Source organism: Callospermophilus lateralis, chromosome 1, assembly GCF_048772815.1.
Source record: "Callospermophilus lateralis isolate mCalLat2 chromosome 1, mCalLat2.hap1, whole genome shotgun sequence".
In the NCBI taxonomy this organism is placed as follows: domain Eukaryota; kingdom Metazoa; phylum Chordata; class Mammalia; order Rodentia; family Sciuridae; genus Callospermophilus; species Callospermophilus lateralis.
The window spans coordinates 223997691-224018664 of NC_135305.1; the positions used below are offsets into that span (position 1 = coordinate 223997691).

Below are 20974 nucleotides of genomic sequence, written 5' to 3' on the forward strand. Positions count from 1 at the left end.
TGGGCAGGGCAAGTGGGCTCCCAGGAACCCCGCCCCAGGGTTCCTGTTGAGGAGCGGAGCAGGCCCCGGACAGCACCTCGTGCATCTGGAGCACGGCACTCTCACCCTTGGCCCCTGGTCACCAGGTGAAGTGGGAGGAACGGCACTGACCTAGCACCTCTTCCCACGAGTCTAGGAGATGTTCTTTTACAGAAGTCGAGGGGTTTTGTTTTCTCCCAGTTGTAGATAATTAACATCGGTGGACAGGTGTTCTGACTGCTTGTTGAGAAGGTTCTCACTGACTCTGCCTCCCACCCCTGCAGTCAGGCATTTTCTGTGTCCAGTTTAAGTGCAAGGGGAACTTAGATGGCTCAGGTGCCGAGTATTCCAAGGATGCTGCTTCAGGCGAGGCTGGATCCAGGCATCTGTGCAGTGCAGGAGCCTGTGCAGGAGGTGGCTATCAGTCTCCTACAGAGCTCCAGACTTTGCCTGCCTCTTCTCCCGGTGGCTTGACGCAGTATCCAGGGTGGCGCCTGTGGCTGAGTGGGGCTCACATGCTGGTTTACAGAGGGACCACTAGCCAGCAGGCTGGGCTGCCTCCGAGCTGGCTGCGGGAGCTGCAGGCCCGGGTGTTGGGCCTAGTGGGTATCATGTGCACGTAGCACAGATCCCTGATGGATCTGCCACTGGTGTCCCAGGGAGGTGGCACCAGAGCCTTGAAGTGAAATGCCCTGAGCCAGGGAAGCACGAGGCGGTGGAGCTCAGCACTGTCCCCAGGCTGGTGGCAGCAGCTCCAGTTGTCAGGAGGCCCCAGGCACAGTGTGGCCCCGCCCCCTGCGTGCGCCCAGTGCCCTGGGCCTGCTGTAGAGCCGGATGCCGCGTTCCTCGGGGTCTGCCCCAGTGACCCTCCTTCCCCTGCAGGCAAGGGCGGTGAGCGAGGCGCCTACGCCACCTTCGGGAGAGATGCTGGTGCTGGCAGCTTGACTCAGGTGAGGGGTGCAGGGTGGCTGGCCGAGCTGCCCTGTCCAGAGCCTGTGCTCGGCTCTGCCCTCCCTGCCCCCTTGTTTTGGTTTTTAGTTTTACACGGTGGTTCCTTGTCTCTGGGCCTCGTGGGGCTGCTGGTTGTGGGTGGGGACCCTTCTCCACGGCTCCCCACTTAGGGTCTAGGCCAGGCCAAGCCACCCCCCAACCTGGCCGCCTGTGCCACTCGCAGGTGTAGCCCACCCAGGGGTTGCCCCAGCCCAGATGAGAACCTCACCCACATGGTTCTCACGTGAGTGAGGGCAACAGGGCCCGGTGGCCAGTTCAGTGGTCCCAGCCTGGCCTCCTGTCTCTGGGTCCCCTGGGAGACATCTATCCCCAAACCCCCAGGAATTTCATTCTTGTCCCCACCACGTCCTCCCCAGTCCCAGGGTATAGCCTGGCCTGTCTGAGGTGGCTCCCCTAAGCTGCTGGACACCAGCCATGTGCCGGGGTCACACCTGCAGGCCTGCCAGGCCCCACAGGGCCCTGTACGGTGGGGACAGCCAGAAGTGGGTTGCAAATCAGGGGCTAGTGGGGGAGGCTGCTTGGTGGCCTGACACCCCAGGGACAGAAGTCCATCTCGACCCAGTGTGCAGAACCAAGCTGTTGGGGTAGGAAGGAAAGGACACAGGAAGAGTGACTCCCAGGCCCAGCGGTGCCCAGCCGAGAGCCAGAGTGGGCGGCCAGCGGATGCCAGCAGCCTTGAGCCACGGCCACAGCTGCAGTCCTGGTGCCTTAGCTGGGAGAGAGGTGCCTGTGCGGCCCAGCCAGGTCCCCAGCCAGCAGAGAGCCCCTGCCCCAAGGGCCGGGGCCACCCCAGGCATTGGGTGACTTTGACCTTTTGTAGTTGATGGGTGTCTAACTGACGTTGGCATGGGGAGTGGACAGTGACTCTGCCTCCTGCTGTCCCCACAGGCCGGTTTTCTGCCTGGCGAGCTGGCCCTCGGCAGCCCCGGGCCACTGTCCCCCCCTGGCGGCAAGGGCAGCTCCCAGTATTATTCCTCCTACCCCAGCAACCCTCGGCGGAGAGCTGCGGACAGCGGCCTGGGTGAGTGGGACGGCCAGGGCCTTGGAGGGCAGTAGCCAGGGCGAGGCCAGATCCTGACCGGGGTCTGGGCACACAGGGTGGGAGGCACAGGCGTGAGCTGGCACAGAGTGGGCCTCCCTCTGCCTGAGGCCACGGACACTGGGCCATGGCTCCCCAGACAGACCCGGGGCCGGTTCCCGGGACCCTCCAGACTGCTGGTCTCTGTGGGTCCTGGGCCTCTGTTAATGCCTCTCTGACTGTGTGGCGCTGGAGATGGGGCCCAGGATCCATGTGCTGGGCAGGCGCCAGCCACTGAGCCACCTATCCTTGAGCATTTTGCTGGATTGTTCTCCAGTCCGCATGGCCAGTGGCCCACGTCCACCCAACAGGTGGGCCTTGGCCCCTTTGAGCCTTCAGCACTGAGCCTGGGGACACTGAGTCAGCCAGACCAAGGGCTGTCCTGGGCCCCTTGGGCAGCACAGGTGGCCGGGCTCAATCGCAGGGTGCACAGCAGTGGTTTGGCCTTCGCTGCCTTGCAGGTGTCCTGCAGGTGGAGAAAGTGCCCCGAGTGTCTTGCACACTCACAGATGCTGCCGGGTGGGTGAGTGTGCAAGGATCTGGGGCCACAGTGTGGCTGAGAGGGACGGGCCTGGCACTTCAGAGCCAGCTCTGCCAAGTGTGTGCCCCTGCCAGACTCCTTGCCCACCGCTGTGGGTTTCTGCATCTTTAAACTTGTGTGGGTGGACTTGAGGTCCCCTTGTTTCTGGCAGGATTGGGGATTGAACCCGGGTGCCGTGCCGCGGGCTGGCCCCAGCCTCAGTCTTGGTTGGTCCTCTCACCCAGGCTGGCCTGACGCTTGCCATCCTGCTGCCTCAGCCTCCTGAGTTGTGGGGTGACGGGAGTGTCCAGGTGCCCAGCCAAGGTGTTTGACTTTACCAAATGCGTGATCTGAAGATCTCTGCTCCAGGGCAGGAGCTGTTCCCATACCGGTCCCCAACAGTGACAAGGTGTCCAAGGGGCAGGAACGGTCATTGAGGGGCATCTCTCATTTCTCTCTCTCAACAGAGGTGCAGCCCAAGAAGGCCCGGAAGGTTCCGCCTGGTCTTCCTTCCTCGGTGAGTGGTGGAACGGAGGGAACCCCACTTGATGACCGCCCTTCCTCGCCCAGGGCTCGGGCCACCCTGTCGGCAGCCAGACCTCGTGAGGTCCCGAGCTGTGTGTGCCTCTGCAGCCCGGAGCACGAGCGTGGACACGTGTGGCCCAGCCCTGGCCACAGGCCCTCAAGGGACAGTGGTCTGAGGCCTCTGTTCCAGCCTTGGCCTCGCCTGCGTAGGAGGGCAGGTTCCCGGCGAGGCCCCCTGGGCACGTGTGGGGCTCTGGGAGCCAGGCAGGAAGGTCCTCCTGGGCCCTCTCTAGGGCCTGTCCACCCTGTCTGCCCTGCATCCCCACCCGCTGCCTGGTGGTTGGCTGGAGGCCAGGGCAGCAGATGGTGTGGGCCAGCCGCCCCCTGCCGGGCTCCTGCGTCGTGTCAGGCTGGAAGGAGAGGTGTGTGCCCATTCCCTGCACCACCCAGCATTTCTGCCAGGGCCGGCCAGCGCTGGGCACCACCTCCAGTGGCTGCACCACCACCCTGGTCAGCATGAGTAGAGGCCAGGCACCTGCTGCCCTGGCCCAGAGCCCTCCTTCCTTGTCGGACCTGTAACTGGGGTGGGGGCAAGCAGTGGGGCCACAGGGAGGGAGGCCCAGGCATGCGGGCGCCAGGACCTCAGTCGGGCCTGGCGCGCTGGGGCTCTGCTTCGGAGCCACACCACGCTGCGGGGCAGAACGGAGCCCCTGGGGCCCTGGTCCAGCCTCGCTCACAGCCTGGTGTCCATGTCTCTGTTGGCCTGAAGTCCAGGAGCACTGGGGGTAGTGGTGGTGGGCCCTTGGCCATAGCTGCCCTCGGGTGGCCAGACATGGGGCTAAGGGAGGCCCCAGTATGGAGGACCCTTGCCGGGTGGCAGGAGAGCAGAGGGAATGGCCAGGGGACTTTGGCAGGAGCGGAGTTGGCTGGAAAGGTGGCCCGGGCAGGAAGCAAGGCACCCACAGCTCAGAGCCAGCTGCAGTGTGCCTGGAAACGGCGGTGGGAGGGAGGCTGGACGACCAGTGCCTCTGTCCTTGAACCTGCAGGTGTACCCCCCCAGCTCCGGGGACGACTTTGGCAGGGACACAGCCGCCTACCCCTCTGCCAAGACCCCCAGCAGCGCCTACCCCGCCCCCTTCTACATGGCAGGTGGGTGGGGCTTCCCGGGGGGGGGGGGCTGGGCCCTCTGTGCCCGTCTCACCTGTGCTCCCCACAGATGGCAGCCTGCACCCCTCGGCCGAGCTCTGGAGCACTCCTGGCCAGGCAGGCTTTGGGTCCATGCTGGGCAGCGGCTCGTCCCCCTTGCCCCTCACACCGGGCAGCAGTGGTCCTGTGGGCAGTAGCACCTTCAGCAGCCTGCACCAGCATGAGCGCATGGTAGGGTGGTGGGGCGGGCGAGCCGGCGGGCGGGAGGGCCTGGGTAGCACTGCCTGATCCCTCTGCTGTCCCCCAGGGCTACCAGCTGCATGGAGCAGAGGTCAATGGCGGGCTTCCAGCCGTGTCCACCTTCTCCTCAGCCCCCGGAGCGCCTTACAGCAGCGTCTCCAGCCACACGCCGCCTGTCAGTGGGACTGAGGGCCTCCTCGGTACGGCCACTCACGGGACACGGCCTCCCCGTGCTAGCGCAGCCGGGGATACCTGGCAGGGCAGGTCCACAGGGTCAGCAGTGGCTTCTTAGTCACCATGGCTTCCACTGTTGGGGGTGGCCCCATGGGACGTTGGAAGGACCCTAGAGTAGTGTCTTTCCCACCCCCAGCCAGGGACGCAGGGGCTGGGGGCCCAGTTCACTCCAAGTCCTGCTGCGGTCCCCAGGGCCTCACCTCAGCATGGCAGGTGTCATGGGGACCCCTCACGCGGGACTCCTGACCTCGAGGCTGGCCCTCGCCTCTTTCCACCACAGGCTCCCGTGCGTCCACGGCCGGCAGCTCTGGGGATGCCCTTGGGAAGGCGCTGGCCTCGGTGAGGTGTGGGGCCAGGGAGGCGGGCTGGGGACGCTGCAGGCCAGCCTGTGACCACCCCGCTCCTCTGCTGCACAGATCTACTCCCCGGATCACTCCAGCAGCACCTTCTCACCCAGCCCCTCGACCCCTGTGGGCTCCCCGCAGGGCCTGCCAGGTAAGTGGGGGCCTGGGCCCACACAGGCCACGGGTTTACTTTCTCTGGGGTCTCGCAGCCTCGCGGGCTGAGGGGCTGGATGGGGCAGAGCCTGCTGTGAGCCGTGTCCTGAGCAGGCCAGGAGGGCTCCCTGGAGGTGGACTGCAGGTGTCCTCGAGCACATGAGAGGCCCTGTGTGAATGAGGCCCAGAGGTGGCACCTGGCGGCTCACACTGCAGCCACCCGGCCGGTGTGGAGGGTCTGCGTCCAGGAGCCAGGCCACCCTCTGGCTCAGACCTGTGCCTGCTGTTGTTTGCTGTCCTGGTGGAGAGCGGGTGGTGCCAGCTGTGGCCCGTGCCACCTCTGTCCTTGCTCAGTTATGCAGGGGAAGTGAGTGCTGGGGGCTTCTGGCTGGCCTGGGTGGTTGTGCCAACATCACCCCTGGTCCTCGCCTCTGCCTGTGAGAGACCTCAGGAACCCAGGCTTTTCCTGGACCTGTCCAGTCTCTCCTGGAGCTGACCACTTCCCCTACTGCTGCTGGAGCTCAGAGCGTGTGGGGCAGGATATGGAGGAGCCTCCCTCCGAGGCACTGGCACTCAGCTGCTGGAAGCTGGTGGGCTTGGCGGGCCTGCTGGATACGGCCTGATGGGGCCGAGATGCCCTCCCTGTGTTTTTGTTTGCGTAGGGCATCCCCAAGTGGCCACCCTGAGCCTTAGAGGATGCCCAGCTGTTGGGAAGGCCCCATCCCCAGGGCTGTGGTTCACCTGTGTCCAAGGACACCCTGATGGTTGTCCCCCGTTCACACATCTCCTGTCCTTCCAGGGACGTCACAGTGGCCCCGAGCAGGGGCCCCCGGTGCCTTATCGCCCAGCTATGACGGGGGTCTCCCCGGCCTGGTGAGTGACCCTGCCCCGCCATGGGGGTGGGTGGCCTGTCTGTCCTGTCCCCAGGCAGCAGGACTGCAGGGGACAACAGCCCTGTGACCAGGAGGTGCTTGTGAGGAGGGGTCTGGGCTGGAGGTGGGTGGAGCCCCCCAGTGTGCAGAGCTCCTGGGCAGACCACAGCGGCCCTCACGCCCTCCTTGTGCCCCACAGAGCAAGATGGAAGACCACCTGGACGAGGCCATCCACGTGCTTCGCAGCCACGCCGTGGGCACAGCCAGCGACGTACATGGGCTGCTGCCTGGCCCCGGGGCACTGGCCTCCGGTTTCGCGGGCCCCTTGCCACTGGGTGGTCGGCACGCTGGCCTGGTGAGCCTCGGGCAGAGTTGGGGGGTGGGGCTGGGGCCAGCCACCTTGACATCACCCTGTCCCGTCTGCAGGTTGGGGGCAGCCACCCTGAAGACGGACTTGCGGGCAGCACCAGCCTCTTGCACAACCACACTGCACTGCCCAGCCAGCCTGGCAGCCTTCCTGACCTTCCGCGGCCGCCTGACTCCTACAGTGGTGAGTCCAGGCACCAGACTCCTTGTCCCCCCACCCCACTGCTGTCCTCTGCAGTGCAGGCTCGGATAGTCCAGGGACGGTGCTGCCAGGGGCCAGGCAGTCTCCCCAGCCTGAGCAGAGCTGCGGTGTGGCCTCGTTGCCCTGCCAGATGTCCGCGGTGGCCACGGACGCAGGATTCCAGGGCCCCGTGTGCTGCTGAGGACGCTGAGGCAGGAGGTTGGACCTGGTGCCCAGAGGGTGGGGGGCTTGCAGTGCTCCTCGGGTGGGACTCCTGGGGGCATTTGGGGACACAGGCTGCTGGTGGGTGTTGTTAGGGGGAGCAGGGCTGGCACAGGCCTCTCAGCACGTGACGTGGTGGCCCTGCCTTGACCACCTGGGTACCCGGTCAGGTACCCGGTACTGTTGTGGGCAGTGAGCCGGAGACTGGGGAACAGACCAGGTGCGGGCCGCGTGCGGGCAGGACTGAAGGCTGGGGCCCGCCAGGCTGCTGGGGCCCAGGAAGGGAGGACCTGGGCGGCTGTTCAGCACTGGACCTGCTTGGGATTCAGGGGCGCCCTCCGGTGGCCATGTCGCGGGCGTGGCCAGAGAACCACCCGGTGTGTGCCCACAGTGCTGGGGCAGCCCTGGCCTTAGTCCCACCTCCCCAGGGTTCTGTCCTGTCCCTTCCCTCCCTGGGTTTTTTGAACCCCAGGACATTTCCACAGCTGCCATTTCAATTGCAGCATCTCAGGGAGAGTCCAGGGTGGAGGCCCTGAGACCTGGCACTCTGCTGCTCTAGTGTTTGAACACCGTGGCCTTGGTGTCGTACAGGCTTGGTCTGCACCTGGTTCCTGGCGTGCCTGTCCACTTCTTCAAACAGGTGCCAGCCTCCTGTCCATACACGGCACGTCCCAATGTGCAGCTCCATTCTGGCCTCACCAGGTTGAACGGTGTTTCTTGATTTGGTGAAGGAGGCTCCCTGGGCTGGGGACACAGCTCAGCTGGCAGAGGGCTCGCCTCGCATGTCCACAGCCTGGGTTCCACCCCAGCTCCACAGAAGGGGAGAACAGGGCGGCTCTGCCTGCAGAGCCCCTGTCTGGGCTGGGCCCCCGTTTTCTGGACTTGTCCTCCCATTGCATTGACCTGAGGTGCTCTGCGTGTTTTGGAGAGCAGTCCATTACTGGCTATCAGGTCATGCATGTTGTCTGCCTGTGAAACTTTCGTTCTGGTGTATTCTGGTCATTTTGAGCCGGGTCCCCTGGTGCCTGCCTGTCTTCTCATTGTCTGGGCATCTGAGGCAGGGAGACGAGCTCAGGCCCAGAGCGGCCGGGCGGGAAGACCTCACACACAGGTTTCTAAACGTGGGTACCCGGTCAGTGTGTGGGCTTGGGGATTCCTGCAGTGCTGGGTGGGACCGGGTGCACTGCCAACCCCGCTGTCAGCCTGCGCCCTCCGCCCTGCGCCCTGCCCCTGACTGCTGATGCTGTTGGAGGAGCCCTTCTGGTGTGCTCTGGCAGCTCAGCTCTTACCAGTGGCCTCTGCAAGGACGGCCTGAAATCCCTGAAGTGCCTCCCCCTGTTTTTTGTTAAATAATGATTTCCTCCCCAAAAAAGCTCTTTAGTTGGCTTTTTGTGGGTTAGGATGCTAGGGCTATGCCCCAGGGCCTCGCGTGCTGGGCAAGCGCTCCACCACTGAGCTGGCCGCGGCTCCAGGATTCCCAGGACCTGTTCACCTGCCCCCTCCTGAGAGTCCTGAAGCCACGCGTCCCCAGGCGGCTCTGTTCTGGTGGAACTGGTGCCTCTGGTGTGGGTAGAGGCCCAGCTCTGGGTGGTTGGTGTGTCGCGGTTTTCTGTTTTTTTGTTGTGGTGGTGGTCATTGTCATTGTCGCTGTTGTTTTTCCTTGAGATTAAAGACCTATGACAGGAGCGTCAAAGGGGCTGGTCAGGTAGTCTTGGCGGCCACTGCTGTCCGGGCCACAGCCTTTGATGCCAGGCCTATTGCAGGACTTGGGCGAGCAGGAGCTGCGGTGGTCACCGGCGAGATCAAGCGCGAGGAGAAGGAGGACGAAGAGAACACTTCGGTGGCGGACAACTCGGAGGAGGAGAAGAAGGAGCTGAAGGGCCCCCGCACGCGGACCAGGTGCCAGCCCGCCCCGCCCCTTGCCGCCCCCGCAGGACGCTCCGCGCACACGCACTCGGCAGCGCACACGCACTCGGCAGCGCACACGCACTCCGTCCACGCGAGGGTCGCGGGCCACGCCCGCCCCCTCCTCACTGTCTCCCTTGGCCCCCGGCCCCCCTCCCCCGTAGCCCAGACGAGGACGAGGACGACCTTCTCCCCCCAGAGCAGAAGGCCGAGCGGGAGAAGGAGCGCCGGGTGGCCAATAACGCCCGCGAGCGGCTGCGGGTCCGGGACATCAATGAGGCATTTAAGGAGCTGGGGCGCATGTGCCAGCTGCACCTCAACAGTGAGAAGCCCCAGACCAAACTGCTCATCCTGCACCAGGCCGTGTCGGTCATCCTCAACCTGGAGCAGCAAGTGCGAGGTCAGTGGGGCGCGGCCACCAGCGCCCAGCGCGCCGCCCCCTCCCGCGCTCCGCCCTTGCTCACTCTCCCTTCCTGGCGCCAACCCTCCCTTCGCAGTGACTTCCTAACCACTCTCGCTTCCTGGAGCCACCCCTTGCAGCCAGCCCCCTGTTCCCTGCAAGGACCTTCCCCTGCTGACCCCAGGGTCCAGCCCTGGGATGGGAGGGTCGGGCTCTTGGACTCTGGTCGTGCAGACCTGGGTATTTTGCTCATGGCTGTCTCCGTAGCCCAGGGGCCACAGCCCACCCAACCCCCTCCTCAGGAAGCCTAGAGTCTAGCTCTCAGGGCCAGCGTGCCCTGGAGCCCAGAGGCCAAGCTGGCATCTAAACCACTTTTGGCCATTTGGCTTAAGCAGATGAGTCCTTGACCCCACTCCTCTGGCTCAGTTTCCCTGTCTGCAGGGGGGGCGGCCACCAGGGCTGGGTGAGGAAGGTGAAGGCCCATCCCATTCCCAGTGGCCCAGTGCCCACTGCTGCTGGCAGCTGCTTCCCTAACCTCTTCTGCTCCTGCGTGGCCCTGTTAACCCTTTCTTTCCTGCAGCACTGTCGCTTGGACCGGAGCCAGAGTCCCGGCCCGGCCACTGTCCCCTCAGCTCTGAGTTTCCACGTCTCCATGGCGGTGTGCACGTCCTGCCCACCTGCCCAAGCCCACCTCTCTGCTCTCTGCCTCTTGCTGTCTCCTCCACCCCAGCCCTGCGTCCTCTGCTCCCCACTGGTGGCCCCTCCTCACCTCGCACTTGCTGCCCAACCCCAGGATGGCCGTGGCTGCAGCCCAGAGCCTTTCCTCTCCCCAAGCCTGCCAGGCCTGTGGGAAGAAAGGGGCCAGGGCTTGCCAGCCTCTGGTTCAGTTTGGTCTGCGCGCTTGTCCTGGCCCCAGGCCGCTGCCTCCCAAGGGATCCACCCAGGCCCCAGGAGGCAGGGAGTGAGGGAGGGCAGCCCTCCCCCAGAGGAGCAGGAAAGGCCCTCCAGGAGCCCTGGTCAGATTCAGGCTCCTGCTTGTGATGTCAGTGGGCCGCGCCTCCCTCTGTGTCGTCTCAGCCAGTCAGAGCAGCAGGGTTCATGGGTGATTGGCACCCACTGCCCTAAGAAGGAAACCAAGGCCTGGGAAGTGAGGTCTTGGGTCCAGACCACACAGCGCGTTGGGTCTGGGCCAGGACTGCACCCTGGCAGGTGGTCATCTGGTCTGCTCCAGACTCTGGCATGGCGAGGGGCTCAGTGCTGAGCCTGGTGCTGAGCCTGGTGCCCTCTGGCCCAGGAACTTGGAACTCCTGCTTCACCCAGAGGCAGCTCCTTCGAAGGGCTCAGAGCTGAGGGCCCCTCCGGCCCAGCCTGGGGCAGCCAGAGTCCACCAAGGGAACACGCGCATTTCAGGGGCTCTTTGGAGTGGGGGGATCTCAGGGTGAACTGTTCGCTTCCCCTGGCCCTGACCCGCTGGCCAGGCCAAGTGTGCTAGCGCACCTCACCCGGCAGGCACTGCTCCTGTGGAAGGTCGTGGTCTTGGGAGGAGCGGCCAGGAGGGGTGGTGGAGTAGCCCGGGTTCAGTGTCCTCAGCTGGGAAGCCAGGGCCTCCCGTCATGTCGGTAGCTGGGGACAGTCAGGCCTTGGTCCTTCTCCACACACAGCCTGGACTCTAGTTGGGTCTGAGAGGCACAGCCACAAGCCTCCGAGGTCACACCCCTGTGGGTGTGAATACACTGTCCACCACCACTACCAGCCATCACCCACATGCCGTCCCACACTAGCTGTTACCACACGAACATCGTCACCCTCACAGCTGTGCACCAATAGTCTTCGCCTGCCCTCTGCCAACACCAGATGTCACCTGCGCTAGGCCAGCACTGGCCTGCACGCACACACACAGCCAGCTGCACCCTCTCCACATCTGGCCCTACCCGGCCTGCCCAGGCTGGACACTAATAGAGGCCCCGGTGCTGTGACCCAGCAGTACAGAAGAGGTGCTGTCCTTGGAGGAGAAGGATCTGAGGGACCGGGAGAGGCGCATGGCCAATAACGCGCGGGAGCGGGTGCGTGTGCGGGACATTAACGAGGCCTTCCGGGAGCTGGGGCGCATGTGCCAGCTGCACCTCAAGTCGGACAAGGCGCAGACCAAGCTGCTCATCCTGCAGCAGGCCGTGCAGGTCATCCTGGGCCTGGAGCAGCAGGTGCGAGGTAGGATCCCAGGCCGGCCTCCCCCCCTGCAGACCTGGGTCCTGGGCAGGTCTGAGCCCACGGCCCTCCTGTGGCCACAGCAGGACCCTGCCGTCCCTGACACCTGGACTCCTGGTCTCGGCAGCCCCTGCACCCCTGACAGCCCTCTCACCCAGGAGACAGAGGCGTGCAGGCCCTGCCCACCCCTGCAGTGCTCGCGGCCCTCTGGGGACCCTCTTCCCACAGCCCTCTCCCTCTCCCCAGAGCGGAACCTGAACCCCAAGGCGGCTTGCCTGAAGCGGCGAGAGGAGGAGAAGGTGTCAGGCGTTGTCGGAGACCCCCAGATGGTGCTCTCAGGCGCCCACCCTGGCTTGAGCGAGGCCCACAACCCTGCCGGGCACATGTGAGGATGGCCCCGCTGGACGAGGGACCAGCTCACTCTCCTACTCTAGGTTTGGGGTGCATGGAGCAACATTGCCACCCTTGAGCCAGGAGCACCCACCGGGCTCTGAAGGGGATGCCTGGTGGCCCTGCCTGCCCCACCCCCGGCTGCCCACCTCCCTGCTGCAGATCCGGAAATCCATCTTGGCTCCCTGACGGGCCACAGGAGCATCGGTGGGGGGCTTGAGCGAGACCAGAAAGCAAGCAACAAAATACACTTTGTCAGAAAGAAGAAAATTATGCCTTAACTATGTAAAACGTGGAAGAACCGAAACTCCACTCCGTTGAGGGTGATGCTGTGCAAACCTGGCTTGTTCTTCAGAAGCCACCAGCAAATCGTGCCTAAGCATAATATTTTTTTTAAGGAAAATAAAAAAGAACATTAGTTATGAGATTTTTTTAATGTAGAAGAAAATTAGTAAGGAGAATGCCTTCTGTCTTTTTTTTTTAAGCTTTTTTTTTTTTTTTTGCATATGTTTTGTAAGCATTTTTTTTTTTTTTTTTTTTTTTGGTATAAAAGTCTTGTCTCGCTGTTTCTAGACGTGAGCAGTGCCTTTCATGATCAACCAGATTATTAAAAGTCCTATCAAGACCAGCGTCGACCTGCGGTTCACCTCCCCACACCCTCTGGCAGCTGTGCTCAGCAGGGCTCCCTCCACCTCTCTTCCTCAGGGTGGCTCAACCTGGCTCTCCCCACCTGCCTTATCCCCAAGGTTCTGTGTTGTCTCCCTGGGGACCCAGCACATCTTTAAAATAAGGGATTCTATGTGGGGGGTGCTGGGGTTGGACCCAGAGCCTTATGCGTGCAAGCCCATATCTATGTACATGCAACTGAGCCATGTCCCCAGCTTGAAACGGGGTTCTTGGGGACTAATGACATCTTGCATGGAGGCCACAGCCCAGGAGGATGGTGTTGGCAGCCACAGCTTGTTCTCTGGATTGGCAGAGGGGCTGCTGCCTGGGAGTCTGGAACAGGACAAGCTCCCTCCCCACTCTGGCCCTTGGCCATATTACAAATGGCCACCCTGGTGTGGACAGATGGCCGGAGCTTATCCAGGAGTATGCTATGCCTGCGCCAGCTGCCCTCAACCCAATGCTGTGTAGTGAGGCGCAGGAGGGTTCCTGTGCCCAAGAAAGTCACCCTGGGGCCCACCTGCCTCCTGGTCACTCACCCAGGCTCACCATGCACTGTTTCTTGGTCTCCTGTCAACAGCTGGGGAAACCAGTTGGTCCTGGCTGGCATGGGACTGTCCTGGGTCCAAAACAGCATCTCAGCCCCCATAGTCCCAGACGTGTCACTTGTCCAACCATGGGGTAACCTGTTCCTACACAGCCCTTTTAGAACCCAGTTGTCCACATTCTGCACACCAGCATCCTGGGTACCCCCAATTGCTCCTGAGACCGCTGGGGACCTGGAGACCCAAGGGCACAGGGGTGGTCTAGTGGCCTGGCTTTGGGAACTCCCGTGCACCTTGGTGACTTGGGAGCTCCCTCATGGGAAGCCAGCCTCAGTTTACCCTTTATTTGCCTCTAGTCCTGCCCATGGGTCCAGTGGGCAATGGCTCAGGAGACCCTGAGGTCTCATCCGATTTCCAAGCTGAGATTAGCTCAGCATGAGAGGAAACACCATGGTGGGAGGGGAGGTCCACGGCTACAGGTGCGAGCCTCAGCATAACTGGGGTTTCTGTTTGGGGGAGCTTGGTCTGCTTTTCTATACCAGGTGTGGAGCCAGGTGTGATCAACCACCCAGCCCCAGCCCTTTTAGACCAAGTTGCTAAGGCTGGTTTTGAACTTGCATCCTCCTGCCTCAGTCCCGCAAGCTGCTGGGACGACAGGTGTGCACTTCTAGAATACCTGGCAGATCAACTGGGTTTTAAAAAACTTTTAGGAGCTGGGATTGTGGCTCAGTGGTACAGCACTTGCCTAGCATGTGTGAGGTACATGTTTGATTCTCAGCACCACATAGAAATAAATGAATAAAGTGGGGGTCCATCAACAACTAAGATATTTTTAAGAAAAACATTTATAGCCGGGCATGGCATGTACCTGGCAGCCCAGCTACTCTGGAGGCTGAGGCAGGAGAATCCCAAGTTGGAGGGCTGGAGGTCATCCTGTGGAATTTAGCAAGACTCTATTTCAAAATAAAAAATAAAACAGGCTGGGGACACAGCTCAGTGGCAGAGCACTTGCCCTGGGCCCAGTACCACAAAAAGCATTGTTTTTTGGCTCAGTTGGCTAGATTATTTGAGATTTTTAAAGGATCCTGTCTGGAGTAGATTTGGAGCCCTGTTTATAACACCTCTGATGTTGGCCATCCTGAGTCTGTCCAGTGTGATGTGCTAACAGGGGAGAAGGGGTCAGGAGGGTTGGCCTTGAACCCTTGGTGCCCCTGACGCCTACCCCAAGAGAGAACAGCTTGCCCAGTGGTCCAGTGCTTGTATACCACTGACCCCTCAGGGAACAGCTGCATCCAAAGCTCTGCAGGGGAGGTGGGAACCTGCACTTGAAAGGAGATTTGGTATCGGATGCTGGGCTCCCAGAGGGGCTCTGAGCTGAGGATGCCAGTTGCAGAACTGTCTCCCTGTACTGTTGCAGCTGGCTTCTCAGGGGGACCCTCTGCCTCTACCCTCGACCTGTCTGCTGCTCAAACTGTGGGCATGCTCCAGGCATGGTGGCACACGCCTGGTTCCCAGAAGGCTGTGGCAGGATTGGAAATTTGAGATCAGCCTGGCTACCTAACAAGACCTGTCTCAAAATAAAAAGCTGGGAATGTGGCTCAGTGACTAGCATGTGTGAGTCTCCAGGTTTAATCATCAGTACTGGAAGAAAAGGTGGGCTTTGCCATTTCTCGGCTAAAACCTTCCAAGGCTCCCTAAAGCCCCTGAGGGGCGTTTACCACTTCTTCAGAACTAGACCCCTGCACACTACAGGCAAAGCCGCTCAAGGAGGCGGGGCTGTAGCGGAGCTTGTTGGGCCCTGCGCGACTCCTCCGCCTTCCGCTGCTTACTGGGCTCCCGCTGTCCGTGCCCTTCACCGCTGAACTTGACCCGACCCCTCGGAAGGGGTGGCCCCAGGGGCCTCCTGCCCTCTAAGAGGGAGGAGTGGCGCCAGGAGCGGCCGGGGAACCGAGTGAGCCCTGTCTTTACGCCGCGCTGAGGCGCTGAGACGGGGACCCGTTTGCTGGAGAGCATCCAAGGTTGCAAACGAAAATCACTAGGACGAGCGCAGGGTCATTCTTCTCAGGACTGGGTTCTTCTCGGGGGTGCGTCAAGGGCAGTGCAAGATGATGAGCAGGTCCGTGCCTCCACTCACTCCATGCCAGGACACCCCCATCGTGACAGCCACCAGTGTCCCCAGACATGGCCCGGAGTCCTCTTGGGACAGAACTGCCTCTGGGGTGAGACTGCTGCCTTCAGGCTTCCTCCTTCAGCAGAGCCAGGAGGGGCGAGGCCGCCTTCAAGAACTGCTGGGTCCTGCCGGACCCCTGCTCACCCTCCCCGTTCCCTCAACAGGCCTCATGCCGGCCTCTACACCTCAGCAGCCGACACAGTCCAGTTCAAGTGCTTCTGATCCTAAACACCCCAAACCCAGGGCGGTCAGGTCCACACTGTGGCAGGGCCTAGGTACGCTGGCCTGGGGCAGAGAGCCGGTCCTCCAGCCTTCCTCCCATTCTGTCCAGGTGTGGACTTCCTGAAGGAGGCGGAGCTCGGTGACGAGAGCAAGGTTCGGCGGCGGCGGCGGCTCCCCCTTCCTCGGGGGTGTGCGCGCACGAGGTGGGGCCAGAAGGCGGGGGTTACTGAGCCCCCTGGCCGGGCCGGGCTCTGGAGGCCACTGGAGGCAGGGGCGCAAGGCCGGAGGCTGACGACGAGGAGCACAGGCCGGCTTCCGCTGCGAGGGCCCGAGACTTCCCTGGGCTGCGGGCAGGAAGGCTCCCAGCGCCCTCCAGCCACACCCGCGGGCGGGCGGGCGGCTCGGCCGGAGAGCGCTGCCTCGCAGGCACGGGCTCAGGCTCACTCCGCACCTCCGCAACAAAGACAGAAAACCTGCGGAAAGACTTCCCTCGGGCCTCGAGGCAACAAGTGGATGCGCCACTGGGGCTCTGGGAGGCACGACCACTCGGCCACAGTCCCGCCTGCGAGTGGGTTCAGTGCCCGCCCTCCTGGGCGCGCCTCTTCCCCGTCGGGTCTTCTCCGTCGCTGTAAGTCACAGGCAGATGCTGCGGGGCACAGAGTCACCGTTCGGCCGCTATAGGCCACACTGGAGCCGCAGGTCGCTGCTCAGAAGGGACCCCAACCGCTCGGGCGAGCTCGACCGCCCCCGGCCACGTGGGTCTAAAGCCCCGCCCACCGCGGTCCACCGACCGACGCTCCCCGGAAGTGGCTGCGAATGCCTTCCGGGCCTGCGCGCGCAGCGGTCGGGCGAAGGGCGGCCAGGTCTTGGCGCATGCGCGCCGTGGGACACGGTGACCCTGAGCGTGCGGAGTGGTAGCGATGCTGTCCAGGTTCCTAGGCCCGCGCTACCTCCAGCTGGCCAAGAACTGGTGAGGACGCCGCCCGCCGGGGCCCGGACCCTGGCCGTGTCGGCGGCCGAGGGCAAACCGACCCCGGACGGGTGGACCGCCCGCGGCCGAGCCGCAGCCGGCCTCGCTTGCCCCCGCCCGCGGCGCCCCGGGGCGGAAACCGCCTTATTCTGCGCGTATTCCTTTTCTCGGCACCGTGGCTGGACCCCAAGGCCTGGCGCACGCGGGGCAAGTCGCCCCACCACTGAGCCGCACCCCAGCCCTTTTTGCGTGTTATTGAGACAGGGTCTTGCCAAGTTTCCCGGGCTGGCCTCGGACGTGCTTCCTCCTGCCCTTTAGATGCTTTTTAATAATGCATGGAACCCACAAGTGCACCTAGCCCTGATCCCGTGTGGGAGGTGGGCAGGGTTGGGGTGCCTCCCATGGGAGCCGGGATGGGGCTGAGCGTTTGGCCAGCAGCCTCAGCAGTCAGCTGGGGTGTTAAGAGGCAAGGGTTCTTTCCTGTCAGGGTGTTGGGGCCTTTAACAGCTGGACCGCTGAGACTGCTGCGTGTTGGAAGGCCATCCTGGCATCAGGCTGAGGGCCCAGCCTTTCATCTCTTTGGTACAGCTGTCCTATTTCTTGGGTTTGGTCAGAGTGACAACCATGCCTCCTTCACGGTCTTGTTCACTCAGTATGCATTTATTGAGTACCTACTGTGTGCTGACATTCTATTAGGTCGGCAAGGAAAAGTAAAGAATTGGAAAAAAAAAATTGAGAGGGGCTGGGGTTGTGGCTCAGTGGTAGAGCGTCTGCGTGGCATGTGTGGGGCGCTGGGTTCAATCCTCAGCACCGCATGAAAATAAAGATCTCTACAACTAAAAATTTTTAAAAATAAATAAAAGAATTGAGATCTAAGCCAGGCGCGGTGGCACACACCTGCGATCCCAGCGACTTGGGAAGCTAAGGCAGGAGTGTCAGAGGTTTGAGGCCAACCTTAGCAACTTGAGAAGACCCTGTCTCAAAATAAAAAATAAGGACTCGAGATGTAGCTCAGTGGATGAGCACCCCTGGGTTTAATCCCCAGTGCAGTAAAAGAAACAAGATCTGTGGTGTAGGCAGATCTAAAATAGTCAGGTGGAGGAGGAAGGGGCTGCAGCCCGTCTCACTGGCCTTTGGCTTTGAGAGGCCAGGAAGCAGGTGTCCACAGGAGGGGTTGTGTCTAACACAGGACATGGAGGATTTCTGGTTACTGAGTCACACACTCGCCAAGCCCTGATGTGTTGATTGGAGAAGGGGGAGGAGGATTTGCGGGATGGTCAGCATGGCTATCTTCTTTGTGTCCTTCCTCCTTGCTTGTGGAGGTCAGGTTCATGGACCTAGGGTTAAGTGAAGCCAGTCAACTCAGCAAAAGAAAAAGGCTGCTGTGATGATTATAACAGTTGCACTGAGGAGGAAAGAGTCCCACCATTCCGTGGCCCTGATAGGTTCCATGGCTGCTGCAATCTGATTCTGTTGAGATGTACAGTGAGCTGTGAGCCCTAAATGGCGGAGTTGTCTCAATGAGGCAGCCTGGGGCAAGGGGTGTCTATGTGTGGGCTGTTCATCCCTCTCTGACATCCCAGGCATGAGGCTTAGTGTGACCCATAGACATGGGACTTGGGTTCAGACCACCAATGGGACAGACCTGCTGTAGTTATCCACTGCTGCGTGACAAATGGCTCCCAAGGTCAGCTGCTTCTCACGGCAGTGTTGAGTGTCGCGCAGTCTCTGCAGGACAGGCACTCGGCCACCGCTGTGCCAAACCCTTGCTCATCTGATGGTCTGCTGCTGCAGTCCGTCTTCCAGGCTCTCCCCTGTGGCTGCTGGCAGGAATCAGATCGGGTGGCCTCTGGGAGGTGACTGGAGAGCCAGCCTCGCTCAGTGTGGGAGTGTGGGCACTCATGGTGAAGCCACAGGTTATTACATCTGAAATCTCAGAAGTGGTGCACCCTCACACCTTCTGTTCCTTGGAAGTGCCTCCTGGGTCTGTTCTACGAGGGCAGGAGCATGTGGGTCTGGCCGACAGTCCTCCTCTTCTCAGAGGCCACAGGACACAAGCACGGCCCTGGGAACCCTTAGGCACACGCTGCACTGGCCCAGAGTGTGTCCTTGGAATGCCAGGGCTCTGAACCTCCCTGGCTGTGTGTCCTCAGGGAAGCGACTCCCCCCTCTGTTGCTTGGTCTCCCTCCCCGAGAAACAGTGGCTGAGATCATTGGGTCTCCCTCAGGCCTGCTAAGATGCAGGCCAGTGAGTGAGCAGCTGCCTGCTCAAGGTGCCTGCCTTCAAGAAGCACCTGTTGCCGTGGTGGTTGCCAGCTTGGTTTTCAGCAGCGGCATTCTCCAGATGAACCCTTGTGTGTCATTTGTTTGACCCTGCCATGCTGTACATGTGCATCAATACAGCACCTTGTTACCCATAAACGTGTACAATTATGATTTGTCTGGGGTGCCAGGGTTGCTTGGTGTTGAGCACTTCCTGGTGTGTGCGAGGCCCAGACTCCATCCCCAGCAGCGCATGCACATGCCTGAGGTAGACTCTCACTGTGAAAGCAGATAGGGTGGGGGGGGCGATGAGGCAAGGGTCCCCAGGGCCACTCTGATGCACAGTTCTCTCTGCAGCTCCAGCATGGCCCTTGGCATGACGCACTCATGGCTAGGGGAGCTGCTCCCTGCCAAGGCCTCCTGATGGCTGGCAGGCAGCAGGTCTGGTGCTCTTGAGGACCCAGGCTTGTCTTCCTCCTCTCCCTCCTGGGGGGCCCCCAGCTCTGGGCAGAGGCTGGCCCATGGGGGTGCTTGACAGATGGTGGCTTGGGGTCAGAGGTGCCCATGGTTGGTCCCAGGGGAGAGTCTGAGGCAGGGCCTAATGGCCACTCTTCTCACAGGATGCCCACAGCCAGCATGTGGGGCGCTGTGGGCACTGTGGGGCTGGTGTGGGCCACAGACTGGCGGCTGATTCTGGACTGGGTGCCTTACATCAACGGCAAGTTCAAGAAGGAAGACTAGCTCAGCTGGCCCTCCGTGGACCCCTCTGGTGAGTCATGGCCAGGGTGTTCAGACCCTCAGCCTAGTGGCACTGGGTGGGTGGACTACGTGGCTGCTGGAGGGTGAAGTGGGGTTGTCCTGGAGAGCCTGCAGAAGGGCAGAGCTTGGACACTTCTGCCTGGTGGCCCAGCTGGGGGTGGGGGTGCCCCTCAGAACTCAACAGCAGTCTGGACCTGGGCAGTGGCTGCCCAGTCTGGGGCAGGGCGGGAGGCCCCACTTACAGATGGGGAAGTTAGGCTGGACTTCTGGAGGGGCTGTTCGTGTCCACTGTGCTGACCACTTTGATTTTGTCATGGCCTGTTGCACATGTGATAGTCCTGTGTCACAGGTCCACGTCACAGATGCAGACTGAGTGCCAAGGTTATGCAGCCAATATGAACCTGGGCCATAAAGCCCAGAACCACCTTCCGTTTCACTGTGTCTGGTGGCTGGTGTCCCTGGCCACTCACCCTGCCTTGTCCCCACCCCCAGGTGTATGTCCAGAGCAGCCCAAGCCCAGAGGATGGATGCAAGGACTCACCTCATGGCTGGAGGGTCATCAGCCTGCTCTGCGGACTACTCTGCCTGGGTCTCGGTCATGCTGTGACTCAGTTCCCCGACTGAAGTCCCGGAGGCCTGCCTGACCAGGGCTTCTTCCAACTCCATAATTTTGCAAATCTAGGAGGCTTATCCAATGACTGGCAGAAATTGTCTGAGTACTTAAAATATTTAAATATTCAGTGATTGGTACTGTGCGATGTGTTCCTCTACCACTGCCCTGCCTGACAGAGAACCCACAACTTCATTGGCATCAAATAGACACACAGTCTCCTGGACAAGTTTAGGGCCATGTGTCTGGGTGGGTCTGGCCCAGGGTGCTGCCACTGCAGTCAGGACACAGGCCAGGCTACCCTTGGAAGCTTAGTGGGGGCTGCAGGAGCCACCTGCAGGCTGTGTGCTGTGTGGCTGCGGGTGGGAAGCCAGAGCTCCTCCCAGGTGGGCCTCCAGCGTGCTGTGCTGGCTCCCCAAGGTGAGCAACCTCAGGGAGAGTCAGGAGGAAGCCACTGTCCTCTTACAACCTGACCTCAGAAGTCTCTTGCCACCGTTCCCATCACTTCCTAGCTCCAGCCAGACCGGAACAACTGTAAAGGAGAAAAAGTTTATGGGCTCACAGTTCTCAAGAGTTATTAGTCCAGAGAAGGCCAGCTCCATTCCTTGGGGCTCGGGGTATGGCAGAACATTATGGTAGTCAGGAAGCAGGGAGACTCCACTCCAGATTCATAGCCACATCCCCAATGACCCACCTCCTCCAGCCCCCACTCGGTTAATCCCATCAGGGATCAATACACTGATTAGGTCAGGGCTATAGCCCAATCATTTCTCCTCCAAACCTTGCAGTCTCATGTGAGCTTTGGTGAACACCTCACCTCCAAACCATAATAGCTACATCCTCAGCCCTTTTTATTTTGAGACCGTCTGGTGAAGTTGCCCAGGCTGATCTCAAACTTGAGATCCTCCTGAGTCACTGGGATGACAGGACCATGCCATTGCACCCAGCAATGCGACCTTT

At 61.6% G+C, this 20974-nt stretch overlaps 2 protein-coding genes across 2 annotated transcripts in view; both read left to right on the forward strand.

The window, feature by feature from the left end:
• The window catches only part of LOC143387076 (transcription factor E2-alpha), a 30120-nt gene extending 17742 nt beyond the window's left edge, over positions 1-12378 (forward strand). Inside the window, 14 exon segments of the mRNA XM_077109746.1 lie at positions 901-968; positions 1918-2050; positions 3095-3144; positions 4199-4301; positions 4369-4529; positions 4606-4738; positions 5053-5111; positions 5189-5267; positions 6069-6142; positions 6341-6496; positions 6568-6691; positions 8674-8912; positions 8915-9215; positions 11667-12378. Of these exon segments, the coding sequence (XP_076965861.1) occupies positions 901-968; positions 1918-2050; positions 3095-3144; positions 4199-4301; positions 4369-4529; positions 4606-4738; positions 5053-5111; positions 5189-5267; positions 6069-6142; positions 6341-6496; positions 6568-6691; positions 8674-8912; positions 8915-9215; positions 11667-11809 (1823 nt within the window). The 3' untranslated portion in view covers positions 11810-12378.
• Positions 12379-16255: 3877 nt separating this feature from the next.
• Positions 16256-20144, forward strand: Uqcr11 (ubiquinol-cytochrome c reductase, complex III subunit XI). Its single transcript, XM_077109747.1, has 3 exons — positions 16256-16383; positions 19266-19414; positions 19897-20144. Exons 1-2 carry the CDS (start codon positions 16334-16336, stop codon positions 19384-19386), a joined length of 171 nt encoding a protein of 56 aa, XP_076965862.1. The 5' UTR covers positions 16256-16333; the 3' UTR covers positions 19387-19414; positions 19897-20144.
• The last annotated feature ends 830 nt before the right edge of the window (positions 20145-20974 follow it).

Bases quoted from the DNA above. Each gene is read 5' to 3' on its own strand.
- Uqcr11 (XM_077109747.1), top strand. From the start codon at position 16,334: ATGCTGTCCAGGTTCCTAGGCCCGCGCTACCTCCAGCTGGCCAAGAAC. The intron at 16,384-19,265 runs GTGAGGACGCCG...CTCTTCTCACAG, and splicing joins CTCCAGCTGGCCAAGAACTG to GATGCCCACAGCCAGCATGT.